The 22,148-nt window shown below is 35.3% G+C and overlaps 1 protein-coding gene across 2 annotated transcripts in view; it reads left to right on the top strand.

Moving 5' to 3' along the window:
* GPN1 (GPN-loop GTPase 1) overlaps positions 1 to 21,819 on the top strand; it is a 29,276-nt gene extending 7,457 nt beyond the window's left edge. Inside the window, exons 7-14 of one of the 2 annotated variants that reach the window (XR_012486196.1) lie at positions 313 to 407; positions 1,439 to 1,484; positions 4,668 to 4,814; positions 6,203 to 6,285; positions 6,992 to 7,031; positions 8,428 to 8,538; positions 19,951 to 20,101; positions 20,736 to 21,305. Coding sequence is in view for 1 of the 2 variants with exons in the window: in XM_074288337.1 (XP_074144438.1) it covers positions 313 to 407; positions 1,439 to 1,484; positions 4,668 to 4,814; positions 6,203 to 6,285; positions 6,992 to 7,031; positions 8,428 to 8,518; positions 19,997 to 20,101; positions 20,736 to 20,824 (696 nt within the window). In the remaining variant the exon portion in view is untranslated. Of the gene's footprint in view, positions 1 to 312; positions 408 to 1,438; positions 1,485 to 4,667; positions 4,815 to 6,202; positions 6,286 to 6,991; positions 7,032 to 8,427; positions 8,539 to 19,950; positions 20,102 to 20,735 lie in introns of both variants that reach the window. The other variant, XM_074288337.1, reaches the window with a different exon arrangement.
* Positions 21,820 to 22,148: the final 329 nt, after the last annotated feature.

The raw sequence follows: 22,148 nt of genomic DNA, 5'->3' as shown, positions 1-22,148 counted from the left end.
TCATTTTTCCAAATTATCCCCTCCCTCCCTCCACTCCCCTCCCCCCCCCCCCATGGCAGGTAATCCCATACATAGTAAAGGGATTTTTGATAAGGGAAGATCACTAAACCCTACTTGGAGTCTGGGTAGGGAGGATATCGAGAAGGGCTTCATGAAAGAGGTAGCACCTGAGCTGAATTTCAGATCCATAGCCCAGTACTTTTAAGCATGGAAAAAAAGAGCAGGATGTCCTTTGTTTGGGAAGGTAATGGAGTGATTTGGGATCAAGCAATTGCCCCTCTGATTAGGATTTGACTCACCTTGTTTCTTTAGGCTTCCTCCTTTCCAACAATTGTCATTTATGTAATGGATACATCTAGAAGCACCAACCCTGTTACCTTCATGTCCAACATGTTGTATGCATGCAGGTAAGGCTCCCTGGAAGGCAGAGTCTACCACTGTAACATGCTCTTCCATTTTAGTCCTCTTGTTGATTTTAAGAAGATTCTTTGTTGTCCCTGGGAATTCCCTAGCTTGGGCTCACCAACTTGAGAATTATATAAAAGGTAGGGTTTCATAATGCTCAGCAGAGGGGGATTGTTAACAAGGACATTCCACTCCACTGAATGGCATAGAAGTTAAAGCAGATACTCCCGTTCAGACTGAAAACTGATATTTTATGACAGAAATAGGTGAATTTGCAAAACTAATCATGGTCAGTAGAAATAGGCTAGGGTCACTGGGCTTGCTAAGTGTAAGAAGAGGACATTAGAAAAGGAAAAGCTGGGCCAGAACAAACCATTACATATTAAGAGAATTTGTATGGGGGGCTCTTGAAAGTATCACCTTTGATATAGATGTAGCAAGTCAAACTGTTGACTAGAAACTTTGTTATGTTACTAGGAGGAGTGGAGTTTTAAAAAATGATTAGTGTCTCTCTCTTTTTTTCATTGCCCCTTCCTAGTGAGTTCAACTCCTATTGTCACTGTAGTGCTCTCTTTTAGTCCTTACCTGCTCATCACAAGAAAAACCACTAATCAAAACTAGCAATCCAAACAACTGCAACTGACAATGAATGGGATATAGTATGCCCTTGATAAATGGTTGCTGATTGTTTAAATGCAACATTCTGCATCCATAACTTACCATTTCCATCCAGAGGAGGAAAGTATATTGTCATCCCTCTTCCACAGCTAACACTGTGATGTTTCACCTCTATATCAGTTGTATGAAATAACTAATACCTTTGCAATCTGCAAATTAACAACATTAAAATCTGATGTTGCCAAATATGTTAAGGTGTGCTTGGGTTTTTGTTGTTGTTGTCCTCAGGGAGGGAGTTAATTTCCCTCTTAGAGGGGTATCATTCTAAACTAAAGGTAGTACTTGGATATTGACCACATACTTCACTTTGCCTGGATGCTAGTTATTATTAACTGTTGCTTGATTGTTTTTTCAGTATCCTGTATAAAACCAAGTTGCCTTTCATTGTGGTCATGAACAAGGTAGGTGTCTTTCAGCCTCATGTGGATGGGCACTAGATTGAGAGATTCTAGGCCTTCTGTTATTTGTGTGATCTTGGACACATCATTTAACCTCTTTGGGCTTCCATCTCCTCATAGGGCAGAGGACTAGGTGATTTCTAAAATCTTGTTCAAAATGTATAAATTAAAGATGATATTCAGTGTCTAAGATATTGTGAGGATGATCATCTCTTTTTAGAGCTTTCTTGAGGAGAGATTTGGTGGGTGAGCAGGATTTCCATAGGGTAGGGTCAGGCCTCTGCTTTGCTAGAAGAGGAAAATAGGCTGTGAGATCTGAAAAAAAAGTATCCATTTGCCTAATAAATCTGCCACAGGATGTCTAAAGAAGCTCCTCTAGATAGAGTATATGCTTATTAGGGAGGGAGGAAAAACTGCTGTTTGTGGAAAAATCCCTCTATGTTAGCTTCTGGATCTATAGCTAAACAACTTCTACTCCCAGGTTACACAAGTGATCCCACTCCCTCTAGTCAAGGAAGCACTTGAGTCTTCCTACCTATCTCCTATTTAGCTGCTACCATGGGAACATGGGAAATATTTGTGCAGCAACTACAAATTGTGACACAGTAATACTTAGTTTAGATTATCTATTGATCTGGTAGGGAGGAGGAAAGAAGAGTGTGAATGATTCATTGTATGTGGAGATTTTTTAAAAAATAATAACCTTTTATTTTTCAAAATACATGCAAAGATAGTTTTTAACATTCACCCTTGCAAAACTTTGTGTTCTAAATTTTTGTCCTTCCCTCCCTCTCTGCCCTCTCCTCTAGACAGCAAGTAATCTATTATTGGACCATTTAACCATATTGATTAAACATGTGCAATTCTTCTAAACGTTTCCACATTTATCATGCTGCATAATAAAAATCAGATCAAAAGGGAAAAAAGAAAAAAAAAAAGCAAACAACAATAACAAAAAAAGTTGAAAATACTATGTTGTGATCCACGTTCAGTCCCCACAGTCCTTTTTCTAGATGCAAATGGCTCTCTCCATCACAAGTCTGTTGGAGTTGGCCTGAATCACCTCATCGTTGAAAAGAGCCGTGTTGATCATCATATAATCTTGTTGCCATGTACAATGTTCTCCCGGTTCTGCTCACTTCACTTAGCATCAGTTCATGTAATTCTCTCCAGGTCTTTCTGAAATTATCTTGCTCATCATTTCTTACAGAGCAATAATAACATTCATATACCAAAACTTATTCAGCTATTTCCAACTGATGGGCATCCACTCAGTTTCCATTTCCTTGTCACTACATAAAGGGCTACTACAAACATTTTTGCACATATGGGTCCTTTTCCTTTTCCTTTTTTTTTTTTTTTTTAAATCATCTCTTTGGGATATAGACCCTGTAGAGACACTGCTAGATCAAAGGTTGTGCGCAGTTTAGTAGTCCTTTGCACATAGTTCCAAATTGTGCTCCAGAATGTTTGGATCAATTCACAACTTCACCAACAATGCATTAGTGTCCCAATTTTCTTATATCCCCTCCAAAATTTATCATTATCTTTTCCTGGCATCTTAGCCAATCTGAGAGTTGTGTAGTAGTACTTCAGAATTGTCTTAATTTGCATTGGAGATAACTTTTAAAAAGAAAAAAAACTTAAGTTGCCTTGTTAGAGAAAATAGTTGCTAATGTTTACTGATCTTAAATATATACCTTAGCAACAGGGGATGTTAGCATTTTTATTGGTAAATTGTTGGTTTCTCACAAACAGGAATTTGTGACTCTTCCTGTTATATTTTCTAATTGAGGCAAAAAATAAATAAAATCTTAGAGATGAAGTATATGATATTTGCATACAATAAGTACTCAGAAGAAAGAGATCATTTTAACTTGGATTATTTAGAACATCTCCAGTTCAGCAAACATTTAAGATCCTGTTATCTACTGGGAACTATGTTGACAGAAGAGGTGAGAATCAGGGTTGAGTATTAAGGATGGATGTGATATAAGTACTTTTTGTGTTGACTAGAATGAGTGAGACTAGAATATCTCATTTGGAAGGTTTACATAAAGCAATAGTAGGAGTTGCTTTGAGGTCATTTATGAAAGCCCTTGAAAGATATATTTACACTTTGGTCCTATAAAAATCAGGGGCCCTTTTAAAAGTTGTTGAGCATAAAATAAAAAGCCTTCCTAAATTTTTGAGTGGGAAAGTGATATGAATGAATATAAGCACTTTTTTAAGCACTTGTAACATACCATCAATTGTATTGAATTTGGTGGTTATGAAAACAAATACCAAGACAGCCCTTACCCTCAAGAAGCTGTCATTTAAACAGAGGAAGACCAAAGGCACAAGGCAGTGGTGGCCAGGGGAGTCACTAAGATACTAGTAACATCAATAGGAATTGAGGTATTGTGTGGGGGAAAGAAATTTAGGAGATCTGTGTCTGGCTGAAAATGTGGAGGAGGATGAAGTGCTTGATCATAGGTAAAAGTACATGTTACAGATCTCTTCTCATGCCAGAGAGGCAAGAGCCTAGTCCTTTTCTTTTCCTTCTTTTTTTTCTTACAAGGGAAAGCTCAGTCTAAAGTAGAAAGAGACAGGTTTCTAGAAATGGTTGTGATAGACAAAAGGTATAAATAAAACCTATATTTTAAAAAAATTACTTTTTGCCAAAGTATTGTGTGTTTCTGTGCTGTGTGTAGGTTTTTAAAAACTTTTCTGCTTTAGGCTTTTTAAAGGGACCAAACCCTTTTCCCCTTGAACACTAAAACAGAAAAAAATGTAACCATCCAGGATGGATTAGAGTAGTAAAGAGACTGGAGGTAGGTGAGTAATTATAAGTCTGGTCACTACGTTGTAAGTTAATAAGGACCTAGACTTAGAGAGTGGTCATGAAAATGGACAAGGATTTATTTGATTTAAGACCTTCAGAAGATAAGTCTACAGTAGCTTGTGGCTGAACATTTGAGAAAAGGCAATGGAGGAGTTAGGGATGACTCAATTTTCTTTTCTGGTTTTCTGGAAGAAATATGGAAGTCAGGCAAAATCTTTCAGCAAAAGGCTGTTGAGATTAGTTTCACATAGACTAAGTTTGAATTGATAATAGTTTTAATTCCCTGACAAACCTTTTTCCATCTAATGCTTATCATGATTTTTAGATATGAGATTTTTTATTTTTTCTTTTTGGTGCAGACTGACATCATTGATCACAGCTTTGCAGTGGAATGGATGCAGGATTTTGAAACTTTCCAAGATGCCTTAAATCAAGAAACTACATATGTCAGTAATCTGACTCGTTCTATGAGTCTGGTGTTGGATGAATTTTATAGTTCACTCAGAGTAAGTCTTTACCTCCACTCTTTTCATTTTTAAAATGATTGGAAGTATCAGGAAAGGATCATCTTTGATTTAAATCTTATTAGAGAGCGAAAGCTTTAATGGTTCAACTCTTTGACTGAATAGGTCAAGTAAGTACACATAGGCAAAGATAACTTCAAAAAAGGTTGGGTTGTAAACTAAATTCCTGCTTTTATCTTTTGTTAAATAAAATTTAAAATGAGACCACAAGTTATTTTTTGCAATATGCAATTTAGAACAAAATTTAAAGGAATATAAACAGTTGAATATATATGTATATATATATTCAACTGTTTTTTTGTCTGCTTAACTAAACCTTGGCTTTCCATTCTACTTGAAGAAGACTTAAATTTTATACATAGGATATTATCTTGCATTTTATCATAGTTCCCTTAACTACAAAAGGGATGTAATAATATCTTCCAAGGTTGTTGGGAAGGTGAAATAAAATAATAACTTTAAAACTTACCACAGTGCCTGGCACATAGTAAGTAGGCACTTAATAAGTGCTTGTTCTTTTTACTTCCTTTCTCTTTTTCCTTCTCCCCAGTGAGGTTTGAGTAGAGAATGATATGATTAGACCTGTACCAAAATCACCTTGTGAAGGATAAAAAGGAGGGAATGAATACTTTCTGACAAGTTGAGGTCAGGAGGGAAACCAGAAAACCTGCTTGAGGTAGCTGTATGTTTATCAGACTTAGAAGAATAGGATTGCTTGATAGGCAGAGATGTTGGGTGAAAGGACATTTCAAGGAAAGGAAAGCTACAGTTAATGGTGACAGTAGTAGGTTTGTAAAAGGAAGTGATGTTAAACCAGAAAGGAACTTGTGTGCTTCACTTATAATTGCTTTCTTTTTCCATTTTTGTTATTGCTGAAAAGGTCTTTTTGCCAAAGTATTGTGTGTTTCTGCTCTGTGTGTAGGTTTTTAAAAACTTTTCTGCTTTAGGCTTTTTAAAGGGACCAAACTCTTTTCCCCTTGAACACTAAAACAAAACAAAACAAAAAAACTATTTGAATAAAACATAAAAAAGATGAGATTTTTAAAAATTTGTCATTAAAAAAATTATCAAGCATTTAATTTTTTTTTCCCTCCCATTTATCTTGTCTCCCTTCTCCCCACTGGAAAAATTTTAAATCCTTATAATAAATATGCATGTCAAACGAAACAAATTCTCATATTGGCTCTGTTCCAAAATGTGAGTCTTAGTCTGCATTTTGAGATCATCACTTCACAGGAATGGCGCAGTGTTTCACTGTGGGATCATGAATGTTCATTTACTTGATCAGAATTTGTAAGTCTTTCAAAATTAAAAGATAAAGCCAAGTTTTTCAATGATTTACTTATAGGATTCTGGGGTGCTTTTGGCAGGTGGTAGGGGTGTCTGCTGTCCTGGGCACAGGCTTAGAAGAACTCTTTGTGCAAGTCTCTAGTGCCGTAGAAGAATATGAAAGGTAAGAAGGGAAAAGTGTTATTGATAGCTGTATTGGGATCCACACTTCTGGGATAAGGAACCTTTTTGTGGCCAGGCATTCAGGTTTTCTCCATTTATACATTTGGTTCACATTATATACATATATTCTTTTCCCACACTCCCATTTACTGGGTGACATCTGACCTTTTTACAAAAGTAGGTCGTCAACAATCCATAAACATGTTTACTCTACAAAAAAACTCCTTTACATATTTTTTCCTTTTCCTTCCCTGCCCCCTTCCCTGAACTCTGTCTTTGGTTAGTTTTACACCTGGGCCACTGTAGTTGTCAGGCATATTTTGTTGGTTCTTCAGACAAGGACTTTATCTCACTCAGCTTGCTTATTGTTCAGGTGCATCACAGTTCCATGTCAAGATTTCTGAAGCCAGTAGACATTTTTTCCTTTTTAAGCCTCCACTCAATGTTTACAACTCTAGGGAAGCAAATGATTTAGACAAAAATTATATACACTTCCTAGTTTCATGGGCAAGTTAGTCATTCTGGAGTTTTGCTCATTTATAATGGTATTTCTCCTGTTGGGGTACAGTAGCCTTAGGTTTAGACGGACCCCTTTATTTAACTACATTTGCTTATCGTTTACTCTTTGGTGATAAAAGTTCTAGCTGGTTGGCCTAGGACAGATTACTATTGAGGCAAAGCATTTAAAAAGAATTTTTTCTTTCTAGGGAATATCGCCCTGAATATGAGCGTTTGAAGAAAACTTTGGTAAGAAAGGCTGTTTTCTTAGCACCCCATAGGTCACTAGCTTCTTTTCATGGATTTCAAGGCACTTTGTAGATCCCTGTTTCTTTCCATTTAAATTAGTATGTTCTATGAGCTATCTTATAGCTTTTCTTCACATAGAATAATAATAGGTTATAGTTAAGTATCATTTTATAATTTTCAAATCTCCATTTGAAAATTGGGTTTCTTTGTGATGTTTTAAACAACAAATTCAATTCAGCAAACATATGAGTACCTACTATGTGCAAGGCACTATTGGGATTATAAAGATGAAAATGAAATAGCCTCTCTCCTCCTGGACTTTATATCCTGGGGTGGGGGGTGGGAGGGAGAGATAGTAATTATAGACAGATGATTTATATGGGTTATGGAGAAAAGACAGAAAATTTATATGGGTTATTTGAAGAAGAAGAGTTTGGGGATTTTAAGGGAAGACTACATGGAGCAGGTGGCCTCTGTGTTGAGCCTTGAAGGAAAATAAAGCATTTGAAAAAGGCATTTCTGAAGAGGCAGACCAGAACAATAGTAGAGTATTTGAATTCTGCTTCTTAGAACATCTGTGTGACCTTGATTGCTTAACTTTTTTCACCCTTCTTTTTTTCATCTGTAAAACAAGGATAATAATAGCAAACCTTTTTGTAAGTTTGAATTAACAATTAGCATGAGCTGATATTAATAAAGGATCCATACATTCCAAGCATAGAGATAGTCTATATGGATTTCGATTGTAGAGAAGTATAAAATAAAGCTGGGGAGGTGGGTTGCCAAGAAATTAATTGTAGAGAATTATTGCTTTTCCTTTTTGAACATATACTTCTTTCTTCCTGTTTTCCACATTGAAGTTTGCTTTCCTGATTGTGAGGTTGTGGCTTAAGCTGTAGAATCTCCTTTCTTAGAAATCTCTTGGAATAGGAAAAGCACCAACTGGAATGCAGGGAAAGACACTTGGTGACATTAAGAAACTCCTATCAGAGCAAACATTACTCAGTATATGTGGCCCAGTACATAATATATGCAGATAGGAATACCAGTCAGCAGCCTTAACCCACATGACTTTTTCTTAAAGCAAGATTTTGAAAACTAATATATCCTGGTTGGTCCTTTGTCACTGAATTTTCTACTGCTTGTATTTGACAGGAATTTCATTTTTCCTGCCTGTGCCATGTATCTATTTTACTTAGTTCCAATTGCAGTCTTTCACATCATGAACCTCAGTTTTTTGGGGGTCCCTTCTTCATTCTATTTTATACACATCTTTTCTTCCTTAATTTCCAAACAGCCCTCTGGGTTTTTCTGTTGCTCTTAAACTCTCTTTAAAAGACTAGTAGTTTCCTCCTACTTTGGGGGTTTTTCCATGATTTTTCCCCCCTTTCTACAGGCCCACACACAAAGCCAGAAGCAAAAAGAACAACTGGACCGGCTTCGAAAAGACATGGGGCCTGTGGCCTTGGATCCTGGGGCTGCTGCAGGTACTTGAGGGAATGTTGGAGTGAGGAAATACAGCACTTTCCCTCACCAATTGTTTTGGGGGCAGAATATAGTTTCCAATAGGCCAGAATATATAACAGATTTACAAAGCATTATCTTCAGCTAGTTTTTGTTCCCTGTTGGCAATTATGGGATTCTCATTGAAATTGGAGTTTTATTGGCATAGTGACTTTGGTATCAATTTGAAGTTATTGTCCTTTCCTGCAGTATCCTATTGATGATAAAAGAGTAATTGTGGCTCAGTGTGCTGCTGAAGCTAGATTACACTTAGAAATTATCTTTATATGTTTATAGGTTACCCTGAAATTACTGCCTTTCTCTTCTTGTTCATCATACCCTTTGATATGATAGATGCAGCTTTGTTTTTTTTTCTCTCTCATATCATGAGTTTGTTCATTTTGAAGCAGACAGGGTTTTATATTCTTCCCTGCTAGTATTTTCTGTCTTATTTGTGGTCCTGTCATACCACTACTGCCGACTTCGACTCAATTTCCAATCTGCTCAAGTGAGATTTAAATAGTATTTATTCCTTGAATATACATTTATTTTTAGGGATAATTTCAGTTCAGCAAATATTTCAATTCAGCAAGGTATTGTTTTAAAGTAGAAAAAGAAGCAGTGTAGTGGGCTGGATAGAGAAGTAACCCAGGTTCCTGTCCCACCTCTGATATGTCCACATGGCAAGTCACTTCTGGGTCTGAAGGCAACTTTTGAGACTATAACTTGTAGAGAAGGAACTGATCTGCTCTAGTGTGAAGAACTCTACTAGTCAAAGGACAAATCATAAAACAAAAGGCTATCTATAAGGACACTTGAAGATAGAGAAATCTCTTTTAGTTGAGGGAAAAACATACCTCATACTTTTTATAAGCAAGGAGTATACATATTATTGACTTCATTTTTTCCCCCTCAAAGACTAATACATAGTAGGGTAATTCAGTAAAATGTTTAAAAAAATAAGGGCAGCTAGGTGGTGCAGTAGATAGAGCACCAGCCCTGAAGTCAGGAGGACCTGAGTTCAAATCTCATCTGAGACACTTAACACTTTCTATCTGTGTAACCCTGGGCAAGTCACTTGCCTCAGCAAAAAAAAAAAAAAAAAAAAAAAAATCTGGTTTGTAAAACCAAGTAATTTTTTCTAGTTTTAAAGTTTTTTTCCTCAATAGTATTTATTTTTCCAGTGACATACAAAGATAGTTTTCAATATTCATTCTCTAAAATTACAACTGAGTGAAGTAAGCACAATCAGGAAAACTTTATACACCGCAACAATAAGAGTATGTCATGATTATCTGTGATGGATTTGGCTCTTTTCAATAATGAGGTGACTCAAGACAATTCTAATAGTTATGGGATGAAAAATTCCATCTACATCCAGAAAAAGAACTATGGAGACAGAATACAGTTCAAAGCATAATATTTTCATTTTTGTTTGTTTGCCATTTCTTTCTCATGGTTTTTTCCCCTTTTGGTCTGATTTTTCTTGTACAATGTGGCAAATATGGAAATATGTTTAAAATGATTGTATATGTTTAGACTATATAACACATTGCCTGCTGAATTGGGGAGGAGAGAGGTAAGGGAAGGAGGGAGAAAACATTTTGAACACAAAGTGTTACGTAAATGAATGTTAAAAGCTATCTTTGCATGCATTTGGAAAACTATTAGGGGAAAAATGAAAATAGTATAATAACAAAATAATACTTTGGTCAGTATTAAGTCTTTATAGTTCTCTCTGTGGATGCAGATGGCATTTTCTATTCTAAGTTTATTGGAACTTTCTTGGATCACTGCATTGCTGGAAAGAACTAAATCTATCATAGTTGATCTTGCTGATACTATATAGGTACAGTGTTCTCCTAGTTCTGCTCACATCATTCAACATCAATTGCTCACATCACTCAACATCATTTTCTCAAATCAGCCAGTTCGTTATTAAATAGTTTCTTAAAATTGATTTTTAAATATATATATGTGGTCAGCCTTCCAACAAATTAATTCATACTTGATTACTACCTCTAAGTTGTTTTTAGCTCATTTCCCTTTTCAGCTTTTATGTACAAGTGCTATTCATTAACATTTTTTATTGTTTAAATAAGAATTGGCTTTTATCAATTTCTTTTGTTTTTATGTCATAGTCATTTCAAGATATGATCTTTATCCCTTCTCTTACATAACCTTTTCTTATAACCTAGAAAAACAATTAGAGAAAACTGACCCTATAAACAGCTATATCTGACAGCACATGCAGTGTTCTTCTGTAAGTTTCTCACTTTTCATTAAGAAGTTTGCTTCATAGGGCAGCTAGATGGCTCAGTGGATAGAGAACTGGTCCTGGAAGGACCTGAGTTCAAATCCAGCTTCAGACACTTAACACTTCCTAGAGATGTGATCCTGGGCAAGTCACAACTCCAATTGCCTCAGCCAAAAAAAAAAAAAAAAAAAAAAAAAGAAGAAGAAGAAGAAGAAGTTTGCTTCATCCATCTTATAGGCACAGATATTGTTACCTGTATTTAATCTTAAGTTCTGGTGCCTTTTTTTTTTTTTTTTTTTTTTTTTTAAATAGCTTTTTATATACAAAACATATCAATGGGTAATTTTTCAACATTGATCCTTGCAAAAACTTCTGTTTCAACTTTTCCCCTTCTTTCTTCCACTCCTTCCCCTAGGTGGCAGGTAGTCCCATACATGTTAAATATGTTAAAGTATATCTTAAATACAATATATGTATACATATTTATACAGTTATCTTGTTGCACAAGGAAGATCAGATTTAGAAAGAAGGTAAAAATAAAATAAGAAGAAAAAACAAAAATGCAAGCAAACAATAACAGAAAGAGTGGAAATATTATATTGTGGTTTGTATTCATTTCCCAGTATTCTGAGTGTAGCTGGTTCTGTTCCTTACAGATCAATTAGAACTGATTTGGATCCTCTCATTGTTGAAGAGAGCCACGTCCATCAGAATTGATCATCATGTAGTATTGTTGTTGAAGTGTATAATGATCTCCTGGTTCTGCTCATTTCACTTAGCATCAGTTCATATATATCTCTCCAAGTCTCTATGTATTCATCCTGCTGGTCATTTCTTACAGAACAATAATATTCCATAACATTTGTATACTACAATTTATTCAGCCATTTTCCAATTAATGGGCATCCATTCAATTTCCAGTTTCTAGCCCAAATGAAAAGGGATGCTACAAACATTTTTGTGCATGTGGGTCCCTTTCCCTCTAAGATCTCTTTAGGATATAAGCCCAGTAGCAACACTGCTGGGTCAAAGGGTATGCACAGTTTGATAACTTTTTGAGCACAGTTCCAAATTGCTCTCCAGAGTGGTTGGATCCATTCACAATTCCACCAACAATGTATCAATGTCCCAGTTTTCCCATATCCCCTCCAACATTCATCATCTTTTCCTGTCATCTTAGCCAATCTGACAGTTATGTTGTGGTATTTCAGAGTTGTCTTAATTTGCTTTTCTCTCATGAACAATGATTTGTTTCTTTTCATATGACTAGAAATAGTTTCAATTTCTTCATCCGAAAATTGTTCATAGCCTTTGACTGTTTACCAATTGGAGAATGGCTTAATTTCTTATAAATTAGAGTCAATTCTCCATATATTTTGGAGATGAGGTCTTTATCAGAACCTTTAGCTGTAAAAATGTTTTCCCAGTTTATTGTTTCCCTTCTAATTTTGTCCACATTAGTTTTATTTGTACAAAAGCTTTTTAATTTGATATAATCAAATTTTTCTATTTTGTGATAAATTACCTCTAGTTCTTCTTTAGTCACAAATTCCTTCCTCCTGCACAGGTCTGAGAGGTAAACGATACTATTTTCTTCTAATTTATTTATAAATCTTATTCTTTATGCCTAGATCATGAACCCATTTTGATCTTATGTTGGTGTACGGTGTTAAGTATGGGTCAATGTCTAGTTTCTGCCATACTAATTTCCTATTTTCCCAGAAATTTTTATCAAATAATGAATTCTTATCCCAAAAGCTGGGGTCTTTGGGTTTGTCAAACACTAGATTGCTATAGTTATTGACTATTTTGTCCTGTGAACCTAACCTATTCCTCTGATTAACTAGTCTATTTCTTAGCCAATACCAAATGGTTTTGGTGGCCACTGTTTTATAATATAGTTTTAGATCAGGTACATCTAGGCCACCTTCATTTGATTTTTTTTTTTTTTTTCATTAGTTCCCTTGAAATTCTTGACCTTTTGTTCTTCCAGATGAATTTTTTTTTCTAGGTCATTAAAATAATTTCTTGAGAGTCTGATTGGTATAGCACTAAATAAATAGATTAGTTTAGGTAGTATTGTCATCTTTATTATATTCGCTCGACTTATCCAGGAGCACTTAATATTTTTCCAGTTGTTTAGGTCTGACCTTATTTGTGTGAAAAGTGTTTTGTAGATTTGTTCATATAGTTCCTGACTTTCCCTTGGCAGTTAGATTCCCAAATATTTTATACTATTGACAGTTATTTTATTTAATAGTTTTTATTTACCAGATATATGCCTGGGTAATTTTACAACATTGACAATTGCCAAACCTTTTGTTTTAATTTTTCCCCTCCTCCCCCCCCCCCCCATGGCAGGTTGACCAATACATGTTAAATATGTTAAAGTATAAATTAAATACAATATATGTACAGGTGTCCAAACAGTTGTTTTGCTGTATAAAAAGAATTGGACTTTGAAATAGTGTACAATTAGCCTGTGAAGGAAATCCAAAATGCAGGCAGACAAAATTAGAGGGATTGGAAATTCTATGTAGTGGTTCATAGTTATCTCCTAGAGTTTTTTTCGCTGGGTGTAGCTGGTTCAATTCATTACTGTTCTATTGGAACTGATTTGTTTCATCTCATTGTTGAAGAGGGGTACGTCCATCAGAATTGATCATCATATAGTACTGTTGTTGAAATATACAACGATCTTCTGGTCCTACTCATTTCACTCAGCATCAGTTCATATAAGTCTCTCCAGGCCTTTCTAAAATCATCCTGTTGGTCATTTTTTACAGAACAATAATATTCCATAATATTCACATACCACAATTTATTCAGCCATTCTCCAATTGATGGGCATCCACATAGTTTCCAGTTTCTGGCCATTACAAAGAGGGCTGCCACAAACATTCTTGCACATGTGGGTCCCTTTCCCTTCTTTAAGATCTCTTTGGGATATAAGCTCAGTAATAACACTGCTGGGTCAAAGGGTATGCACAGTTTGATAACTTTTTGAGCATAGTTCAAAATTGCTCTCCAGAATGACTGGATGTATTCACAATTCCACGAACAATGCATCAGTATCCCTGTTTTCCCACATCCCTTCCAACATTCTGCATTATCTTTCCCTGTCATTCTAGCCAATCTGACAGGTGTGTAGTGGTATCTCAGAGTTTGTCAGTTATTTTAAATGGAATTTCTATTTGTATCTCTTGCTGTTGGATTTTGTTAGTGATATGTAAAAATGTTGATGATTTGTGTGGATTTATTTTGTATCCTGCAACTTTGCTAAAGTTGTGGATTATTTCTAAAACTTTTTAGTAGGATCTATGGGGTTTTCTAAGTGCACCATCATATCTTTAAAAAGTGATAATTTGGTTTCCTCATTACCTACTCTGATTCCTTTAATTTCTTTTTCATCTCTTATTGCCAAAGCTTGTTTCACTCTGATTTTATTGGGAATGGTTCCAGTTTATCACCATTACATATGATGCTTACTGATGATTTTAAATAGATGCTACTGACTATTTTAAGGAAAAGTCCATTTATTCCTATACTCTCTAATGTTTTTAATAGGAATGGGTGTTGAATTTTGTCAAATGCTTTTTCTCCATCTATTGAGATGATCATATGGTTTTTTTTTAGGGAGTTGATTAATAGCTTGTTCTATTTCTTTTTCTAAAATGGGACTATTTAGGGGCAGCTAGGTGGCACAGTAGATAGAGCACCAGCCTTGAATACAGGAGGACCCGAGTTCAAATTTGGTCTCAGACACTTTACACTTCCTAGCTGTGTGACCCTGGGCAAGTCACTTAACCCCAGCCTCAGGGAGAAAAAAAAGTAAAATAAAATGGGACTATTTAACCAATTTAATTCTTCCTCTGTTAATCTGGACAACCTATATTTTTGAAGGTATTCATTCATTTCATTTAAGTTATCTAATTTATTGGCATATAGTTGGGCAAAATAACTCCTAATTGTTGCTCCAATTTCGTCTTCTTTAGTGGAAATTTCTCCCTTTTCATTCTTAAGACTAACAATTTGATTTTCCTCTTTCCTTTTTCTAATCAAATTTACCAAGGGTTCATCTATTTTGTTGGTTTTTTTATAAAACCAACTCTTAGTTTTATTTATTAATTCAATCGTGTTTTTACTTTCAATTTTATTGATCTCTCCTTTTATTTTTAGAATTTCAAGTTTAGTGTTTGATTGAGGGTTTTTAATTTGTTCTTTTTCTAGCTTTTTTAGTTGTAAGCCTTATTCATTGATTTTCTCTTTCTCTATTTTATGCAAATAAGCTTCTAGAGAAAATTTCCCCTTATTGCAGCCTTGGCTGCATCCCACACATTTTGGTATGATGTCTTGTTGTTGTCATTCTCTTGGGTAAAATTATTATTTGTGTCTATGATTTGCTGTTTCACCCAATCATTCTTTTTTTAAAAGTTTATTTTTTATTATAGCTTTTTTTATTTACAAGATATATGCATGAGTGATTTTTCATCATTGACCCTTGTAAAACCTTCTGTTCCACCTTTTCCCTTCCTTTCTCCCACCTGCTTGCTCCCCTAGATGGCAGGTAGACCAAATGTTAAATATGTTAAAGAATATGTTAAGTACACTATATGTATACATAGCTATACAATTATTTTTCTGCACAAGAAAAATCAGACTTAGAAATAAGGTAAAAAAAAAATAACCTAAGAAGGAAATAAAAAATGCAAGCGGACAAAAAAAGAGGGAGTGAAAATGCTATATTGTGACTCACACTCATTTCCCATAGTTGTTTTGCTGTTACCCAGTCATTTTTTAGGACAAGATTATTTAGTTTCCAATTACTTTTTGGTCTATTTTCCCCTGGCTTTTTATTGGATGTAATTTTTATTGCATCGTGATCTGAGAAGGATATTATTTCTGCCTTTCTGCATTTGAATTTGAGGTCTTTATGTACTAATATGTGGTCAATTTTTGTATCAATTCCATGAACTGCCGAGAAGAAAGTGTACTCCTTTCTCCATTCAGTTTTCTCCAAAGATCTATCATACCTAACTTTTCTAATATTCTATTTACCTCTTTAACTTCTTTCTTACTTGTTTTGTGGTTTGAGTGATATAATTCTGAAAGTGCAAGGTTGAGATCTTCTGCTATTACAGTTTTGCTGTCTATTTCTTCTTGCAGCTCTCTTAATTTCTCTTTTAAGAATTTAGATGCTTGCCAAAATGTTTGTGGCAGCTCTTTTTGTTGTACCTAGAAACTGGAAGTTGAATGGATGTCCATCAATTGGAGAATGGTTGGGTAAATTATGGTATATGAAGGTTATGGAATATTATTGCTCTGTAAGAAATGACCAGCAGGAGGAATACAGAGAGGCTTGGAGAGACTTACATCAACTGATGCTGAGTGAAATGAATAGAACCAGAAGATCGCTGTACACTTCAATGCTGTATGAAGAGGTATTCTGATGGAAGTGGATATCTTCAACATAAAGAAGATCCAACTCACTTCCAGTTGATCAATGATGGACAGAAATAACTACACCCAGAAAAGGAACACTGGGAAGTGAATGTAAATTGTTAGCCCTACTGTCTATCTACCCAGGTTACTTATACCTTCGGAATCTAATACTTAATGTGCAACAAGAAAATGGTATTTACACACATATATTGTATCTAGGTTTTATTGTAACACATGTAAAATGTATGGGATTGCCTGTCATCGGGGGGAGGGAGTAGGAGGGGGATAATTTGGAAAAATGAATACAAGGGATAATATTATTTTAAAAAAATTACTCATGCATATATACTATAGAAAAAAAATTCTAAATTAAAAAAAAAAGAATTTAGATGCTACACCACTTATATGTTTAATATTGATAATGCTTCATTATCTATGCTACCCTTTAGCAAGATATATAGTGCCCTTCCTTACCTCTTTTAATTAGATCAATTTTTGCTTTTGCTTGATTTGAGATCAGGATGGCTACCCCTGCTTTTTTTTTTTTTTACTTTACCTTAAGCATAATAGATTCTGCTTCAGCCTTTTACCTTTATTCTGTATGTGTCACTCTGCTTCATGTATGTTTCTTGTAAACAACATATTGTAGGATTCTGGCTTTTAATCCAGTCTGTTATCTATTTCTGCTTTATGGGGGAGTTTATGCCATTCCCATTTATGGTTAAATCTACTAATTCTGTATTTCCTGCCAAATTATTATCCCCAAATTATGCTTTTTTTCTTTTCTTTTCCCCTTACTCCCCTCCCCAGTATTAGACTTATGAGGATCACTTGCCTCACGCAACCCTCTCTCTTTAGAATCCCTCCCTTCCCCTTGAAGTCCCTACCCTTTTCTTAAACTTTTTCCTTACTATTTCTGTATTCCCTTCTATTTACCCTAACCCTTCCTTTTTCAATTTTTCCCTCCCTTTTAATTTTTCCCCTCCCACTTTTCAATGAGGTGGAAGAAGTTTCTATGTAAACCAAATATTTCTAATTTTTTCTCTTTGAGCCATATCTGATGAAAGTAAGATTCACACTATGTTCATCCCCCTTCCTTCATTCCCTCAGATATAATAGGTTTCCTTTGCCTCTTCGTGAGGTGTAGTTTCCCTCTTTTTGCCTCCACTTTTCCCCTTTTTCTGGTATAATTTCCTTTCCACCTTTAGTTCCTTTTTTATATTACAACAGTAAAACTAAATTATACATGTAGTCTTTATGTATACCCATAACATAAATACAGTTCTCAAGAATTCTTTTTACCTTTTTATGCTTCTTGTGATTCCTATATTTGGAGGTCAAACTTTTTGTTTAGCTCTGGTTTTTTCATCAGGAATAAATGGAATTCACCTATTTCATTGAATGTCCATCTTCTTCTCTGGAAGAAAATGCTCATTTTGGCTGGATAAGTTATTCTTGGCTGCATACCAAGTTCTTTTGCCTTTCAGAATATCAGATTGCAGGACCTTTGATCCCTTAATGTGGATGCTGTTAGATCCCGAGTGATCCTTATTGTGGCTCCTCAGTATTTGAATTGTTTTTTTTCTGGCTGCTTGAAGTATTTTTTCCTTGGTCTGATAGTTCTAGAATTTTGCCACAGTATTTCTTAGAATTTTCATTTTGGGATTTTTTTCAGTAGGTGATTGATGAATTCTTTCAATGTCTATTTTGCCTTCTGTTTCTATAACACCTGGGCAGTTCTGTTTAATGATTTCCTGAAAGATAGTGTCTAGGCTCTTTTTTTCATCATGATTTTCAGGGAGTCCAATAATCCTTAGATTATCTCTCCTAAATCTATTTTCCAGATCTGTTGTTTTCCCAAGTAGATATTTAACATTTTTTTCTATTTTTTCATTTTTTTGGTTTTGCTTGATTCCTCAAATTATTCATTTCCATTTGTTCAAGTCTGATTTTTAATGAATCATTTTTTAATTTACTTTTTAAATTTCTTTTTGTATTTGTCCAGTTGAGTTTTTTAATGAGTTGTTCTATGGAATTTTTTTCCATTTTGCCAATTTCTTAAAAAAAAAAAAAATATTTTCTTTTTCCGATTCACATATTCATTTCTGTTTTCCTTGGAATTGTTTACCTTTTCCAGCTCACAAATTCTGTTTTTCTGGGAGTTATTTGCCTTTTCCTATTCAGTAATTCTGTTTTTCAGGGAGTTGATTTCTTTTTCCATGCTATCTTTTAATGAGTAACACGACTTAACCTGATCCTCTTGCAAAGCTTTTCCTTTCCTTTCCCCATTTTTCTTCTTGCTCTTTTTAAAGATCCTTTTAAATTTCTTCTATGGGAGTCTTGTGTGATGGGGATCAGATCATATCCACCTTTGGATCTAGAGACAAACTGTTTTTAGTGTCCTCAGGGTTTGAAATCTGCTCTCTTTCCATATAGAAGCTATCAATAGTTAGAGCCCGCTTGGCTTTTTTGCTCATTTTGGAAAAAAAACAAACTATGGTCTGCTTATGGTGGGGGGGAGCAGTGAAGTATTTCCAAGCTGCCTCTATAGACAATAGGAAGTGGCAGTGAGGGGGGACAGTGGGACACTGGCTACACTGAGATTAGCAGTTGTGCTGAAATCAGCAGCAACGGGAAGGCAGTGTCTGCACTGGGAGCAGTGATTGCAGCTGCACCTGGGTCATGCTGAGTCACTCCAGGTGTTGGGTGGGTATGGCCAGGTTAAAAGAATCTAGCATTTTGGGGTTATAGCCTTTACCTCCTGTGTTTATAGTTTCTCTGCTGATCTACTGGCTTACTGCTAGGGCAGAGTAGCCCACACTGTGGCAGAGTTCTCCCCACAGATTTTTTGCCTGCAGAGACCACATCCTGCCCCCTCTGGTCTGCTCAGTGTGAGCTGTTTCCCAGGCTCTCACTGCCTGCCAGAGGTCTATACCTGGACTAACCCCAGTCCATCCCTGCCCAAGAGCAAAACATACCTTTTCTGGTGAATTACAAGATTATCTTTGGTTGGTAATGTGTTGTACTCCCAATATTCATCGGTTCTGACAGTCAAGCACTAATTCAGAGGCTGAATTTTGTTAAAATAGATTGAGGGAAAAGGAGAGTTTAGGAAGATGCATGTGTCTTCTCTGCCATCTTGGCTCTGCCCCCGAATTCTGGTATCTTAATGCTGATTTTCTTCTGGTATCACAGTATTGTGCATAGTAGTTTTTGAATGCTTTCATAGTCATATTTTGTGATGAAGTATTCCATTACATTGATAGTACCATAATTTGTTGATTCCCCTGCCAATGGTCACTTAACTTTGTTTCAAGTGTTTTTGCTTCCATAAAAAGTGTTGCTATGAATATTTTGGAATTTTGGGGACTTTCTGTCTTTAATCTCTTTAGTCCTCAGAGATCCCATTTTGTAGTAGTCTGCAGGGGGAAGATAATTGCTTTCTTTTCAAAAAACATTTCCTCATCCTTTCTTATATTAAAATAAGTGTCTACTTTTCATTTAGACAGTTCCAAAGTTCAATATAAGCCCTGCCAAACCCTTACCACACAGTTCTGAGGTCACTTTGGTATCAGGATCTTAAGAGATCTGATTCTTGATGCATAGCCCAGTGCTGCCTGTGTGAATGCTGCAGTGATCTTATTGCTTTGCTACTAGTCCCTCCTCTTCTCTCAACGGTTTATGAAACATGGGGAGAGTATATTAATCACTATTTAGGAAGTGAGGTTTTTGCTGCAAGTTGATATTTGTGCTTCCTTTACAGATAATTCGGCTTCTGCAGTGACTCCTTCTGATCTGATTCTAACCCGAGGTACAGCAGATGAGGAAGAAGATGAAGATAGTGATACAGATGATATTGACCATAAAGGTGAAAGAAAAAAACACCTGCCCTGAAGGTGGCAGACTAGAATGACTTTTTAGAGAGAGGATTGCTTCCACTGAGAATTGTCTACCCAGGAATTATTTTAGAGTAAAATTCCTGCTCTACTGCATGTCATTAATGGCCATGGAGATGAGAGATAGTAAAGGATTCTGTAATAGTAAATTGCTTCTCAAAGACTTTCTTTAGCCTTAGAATCTAATGTTATTTTGAGGTCTTTAGAATTGCTTTGAAGATATATGAAAAAAACGAAGGACTTCTTTTGGTTCATGATCAGTCTAAAAGTATCAGGACGTAGAGGATGACTTAGCTATAGAACCTTTGAATATAACTTGGTTAGGAGCAGTTCCATAAGTTGGGAACAAAATTTGCCTAATTCCTCCAGTATCAGAGTACTGTTCTGTCATCCCCATACTTCAGCAGTACTACTGGCAAAACCTCTCTCAAGTATTATGGGCTACAGATGATCATAAAGGTATCAGAGCTTCCTGATTGCATAAAGGGAATTTTTTTTTTAATTTTATTGGAACAGAATGTCTTTCCTGAGGAGTGGAATGAGAATAATTCCCATTACCTGGCTAATTAGAAAGTAATTTTTAACTACTTCTTTTTCCTTTTCCAGTTACAGAAGAAAGTCGTGAAGAACCAGCTTTCAAGAATTTTATGCATGAATCAGTTTCGTGGTACAAGAACAAAAGCAATGATAAATAAATTAGTAGGAGAGGAATATTAGGAATATTTGGGTTACTTGAAATCTTGAGTCCAGGAGGTCTGTAAGAGGAGACCTTTTGGCTTGGCAGTCAGTGTTCCTCATTGTTGGGTAGACTTGGTGACTAGACAGACTTGGAAGAGAGAAATTGTCAGTCTTGAGGCTTTATTATGTTAAACTCAAGTATATTTGTTGTTGGCAAATAGAAATTGACAGCTTACTCTTGGTTTTCTGCACCCCCATTGGAAAGCTGTTTTTGCAGCCAACACTTCTCCCTTTTTTTTCCTACACCCATGACTGTATGTGTCCTTTTCCTTGTGTGACAAGTGGTGCTGAGGGTGAATCTTTACAAACCAGGAATGCCAGTGGCTTCTCTCTCACCTTGTCAGTGTCTAGCATTATGTTATTTATAGGATCTCAAACCTGTTAGAGGAAAACAGGAATGCTCTGTTATATTGGAATTTGGATAAATAATTTATTTAATGTTGTGAGCCTATGTGTCATGATTTGGAATTAGTGAGAAATTACTTAGATTTCAAGGTTCTTTAAAAACAGATTTCTCCCCTCATTCAAAATGAATATTTAGCTAGTTTTAGGTATTGCTTCTTGAAATTTACCACATAAAGATAATAGGTCCTTCTCTGCTTATAGAGACTTAGAGAATTTATAGAGGACACATAAAAAGTTTTTAAATCAGAGTCCCCATTCTTTTGCATAAATCCTCCCCCCACCTACCCAATTCCCTCTTATCCTAAGCTAGGGGCTCATTTATTTTAGATAGTACACTTGCAAGGATATATTTATCTTACCAACACATAGCAATATCCTAGAACACAAGGGATCAAATTATATATTTTTTCTTTATTCAATTCAAATCACTAGACTTCATCAGTATAGTGTTGGTGACCAAGTTAAATCTTTGAATTAAAAACATTTAAGAGCTAATCTGTATGTTTTGTTTTAAGGATTATATCATAAATAAAACATATATAAAACATTTGTTAATGTTTTAGACAATTGTAGAGAGTACTTTTGACTAGCTTGGAATCTATGCATTCCAAAAATGAGGTGACAAATTAAAAAGGGGAGATTAATAAAATTGAAAATAAGAAAACTATTGAATTAATAAATAAAACTTTGAGTTGGTTTTATGAAAAAACTCAACAAAATACAAAAACAAATACATAATTTGATCAGAAAAAGGAAAGAAGAAAAACAAATTGTTAGTCTCAAAAATGAAAAGGGAGAATTTTCCGCCAATGAAGAAGAAATTAGAGCAATAATTAGGGGTTATTTTGCCCAATTATATGCCAATAAATTTGATAA

This window comes from Sminthopsis crassicaudata, chromosome 2 (assembly GCF_048593235.1).
Source record: "Sminthopsis crassicaudata isolate SCR6 chromosome 2, ASM4859323v1, whole genome shotgun sequence".
Lineage (NCBI taxonomy): Eukaryota > Metazoa > Chordata > Mammalia > Dasyuromorphia > Dasyuridae > Sminthopsis > Sminthopsis crassicaudata.
This window is presented reverse-complemented; position numbering and strand designations above follow the sequence as displayed.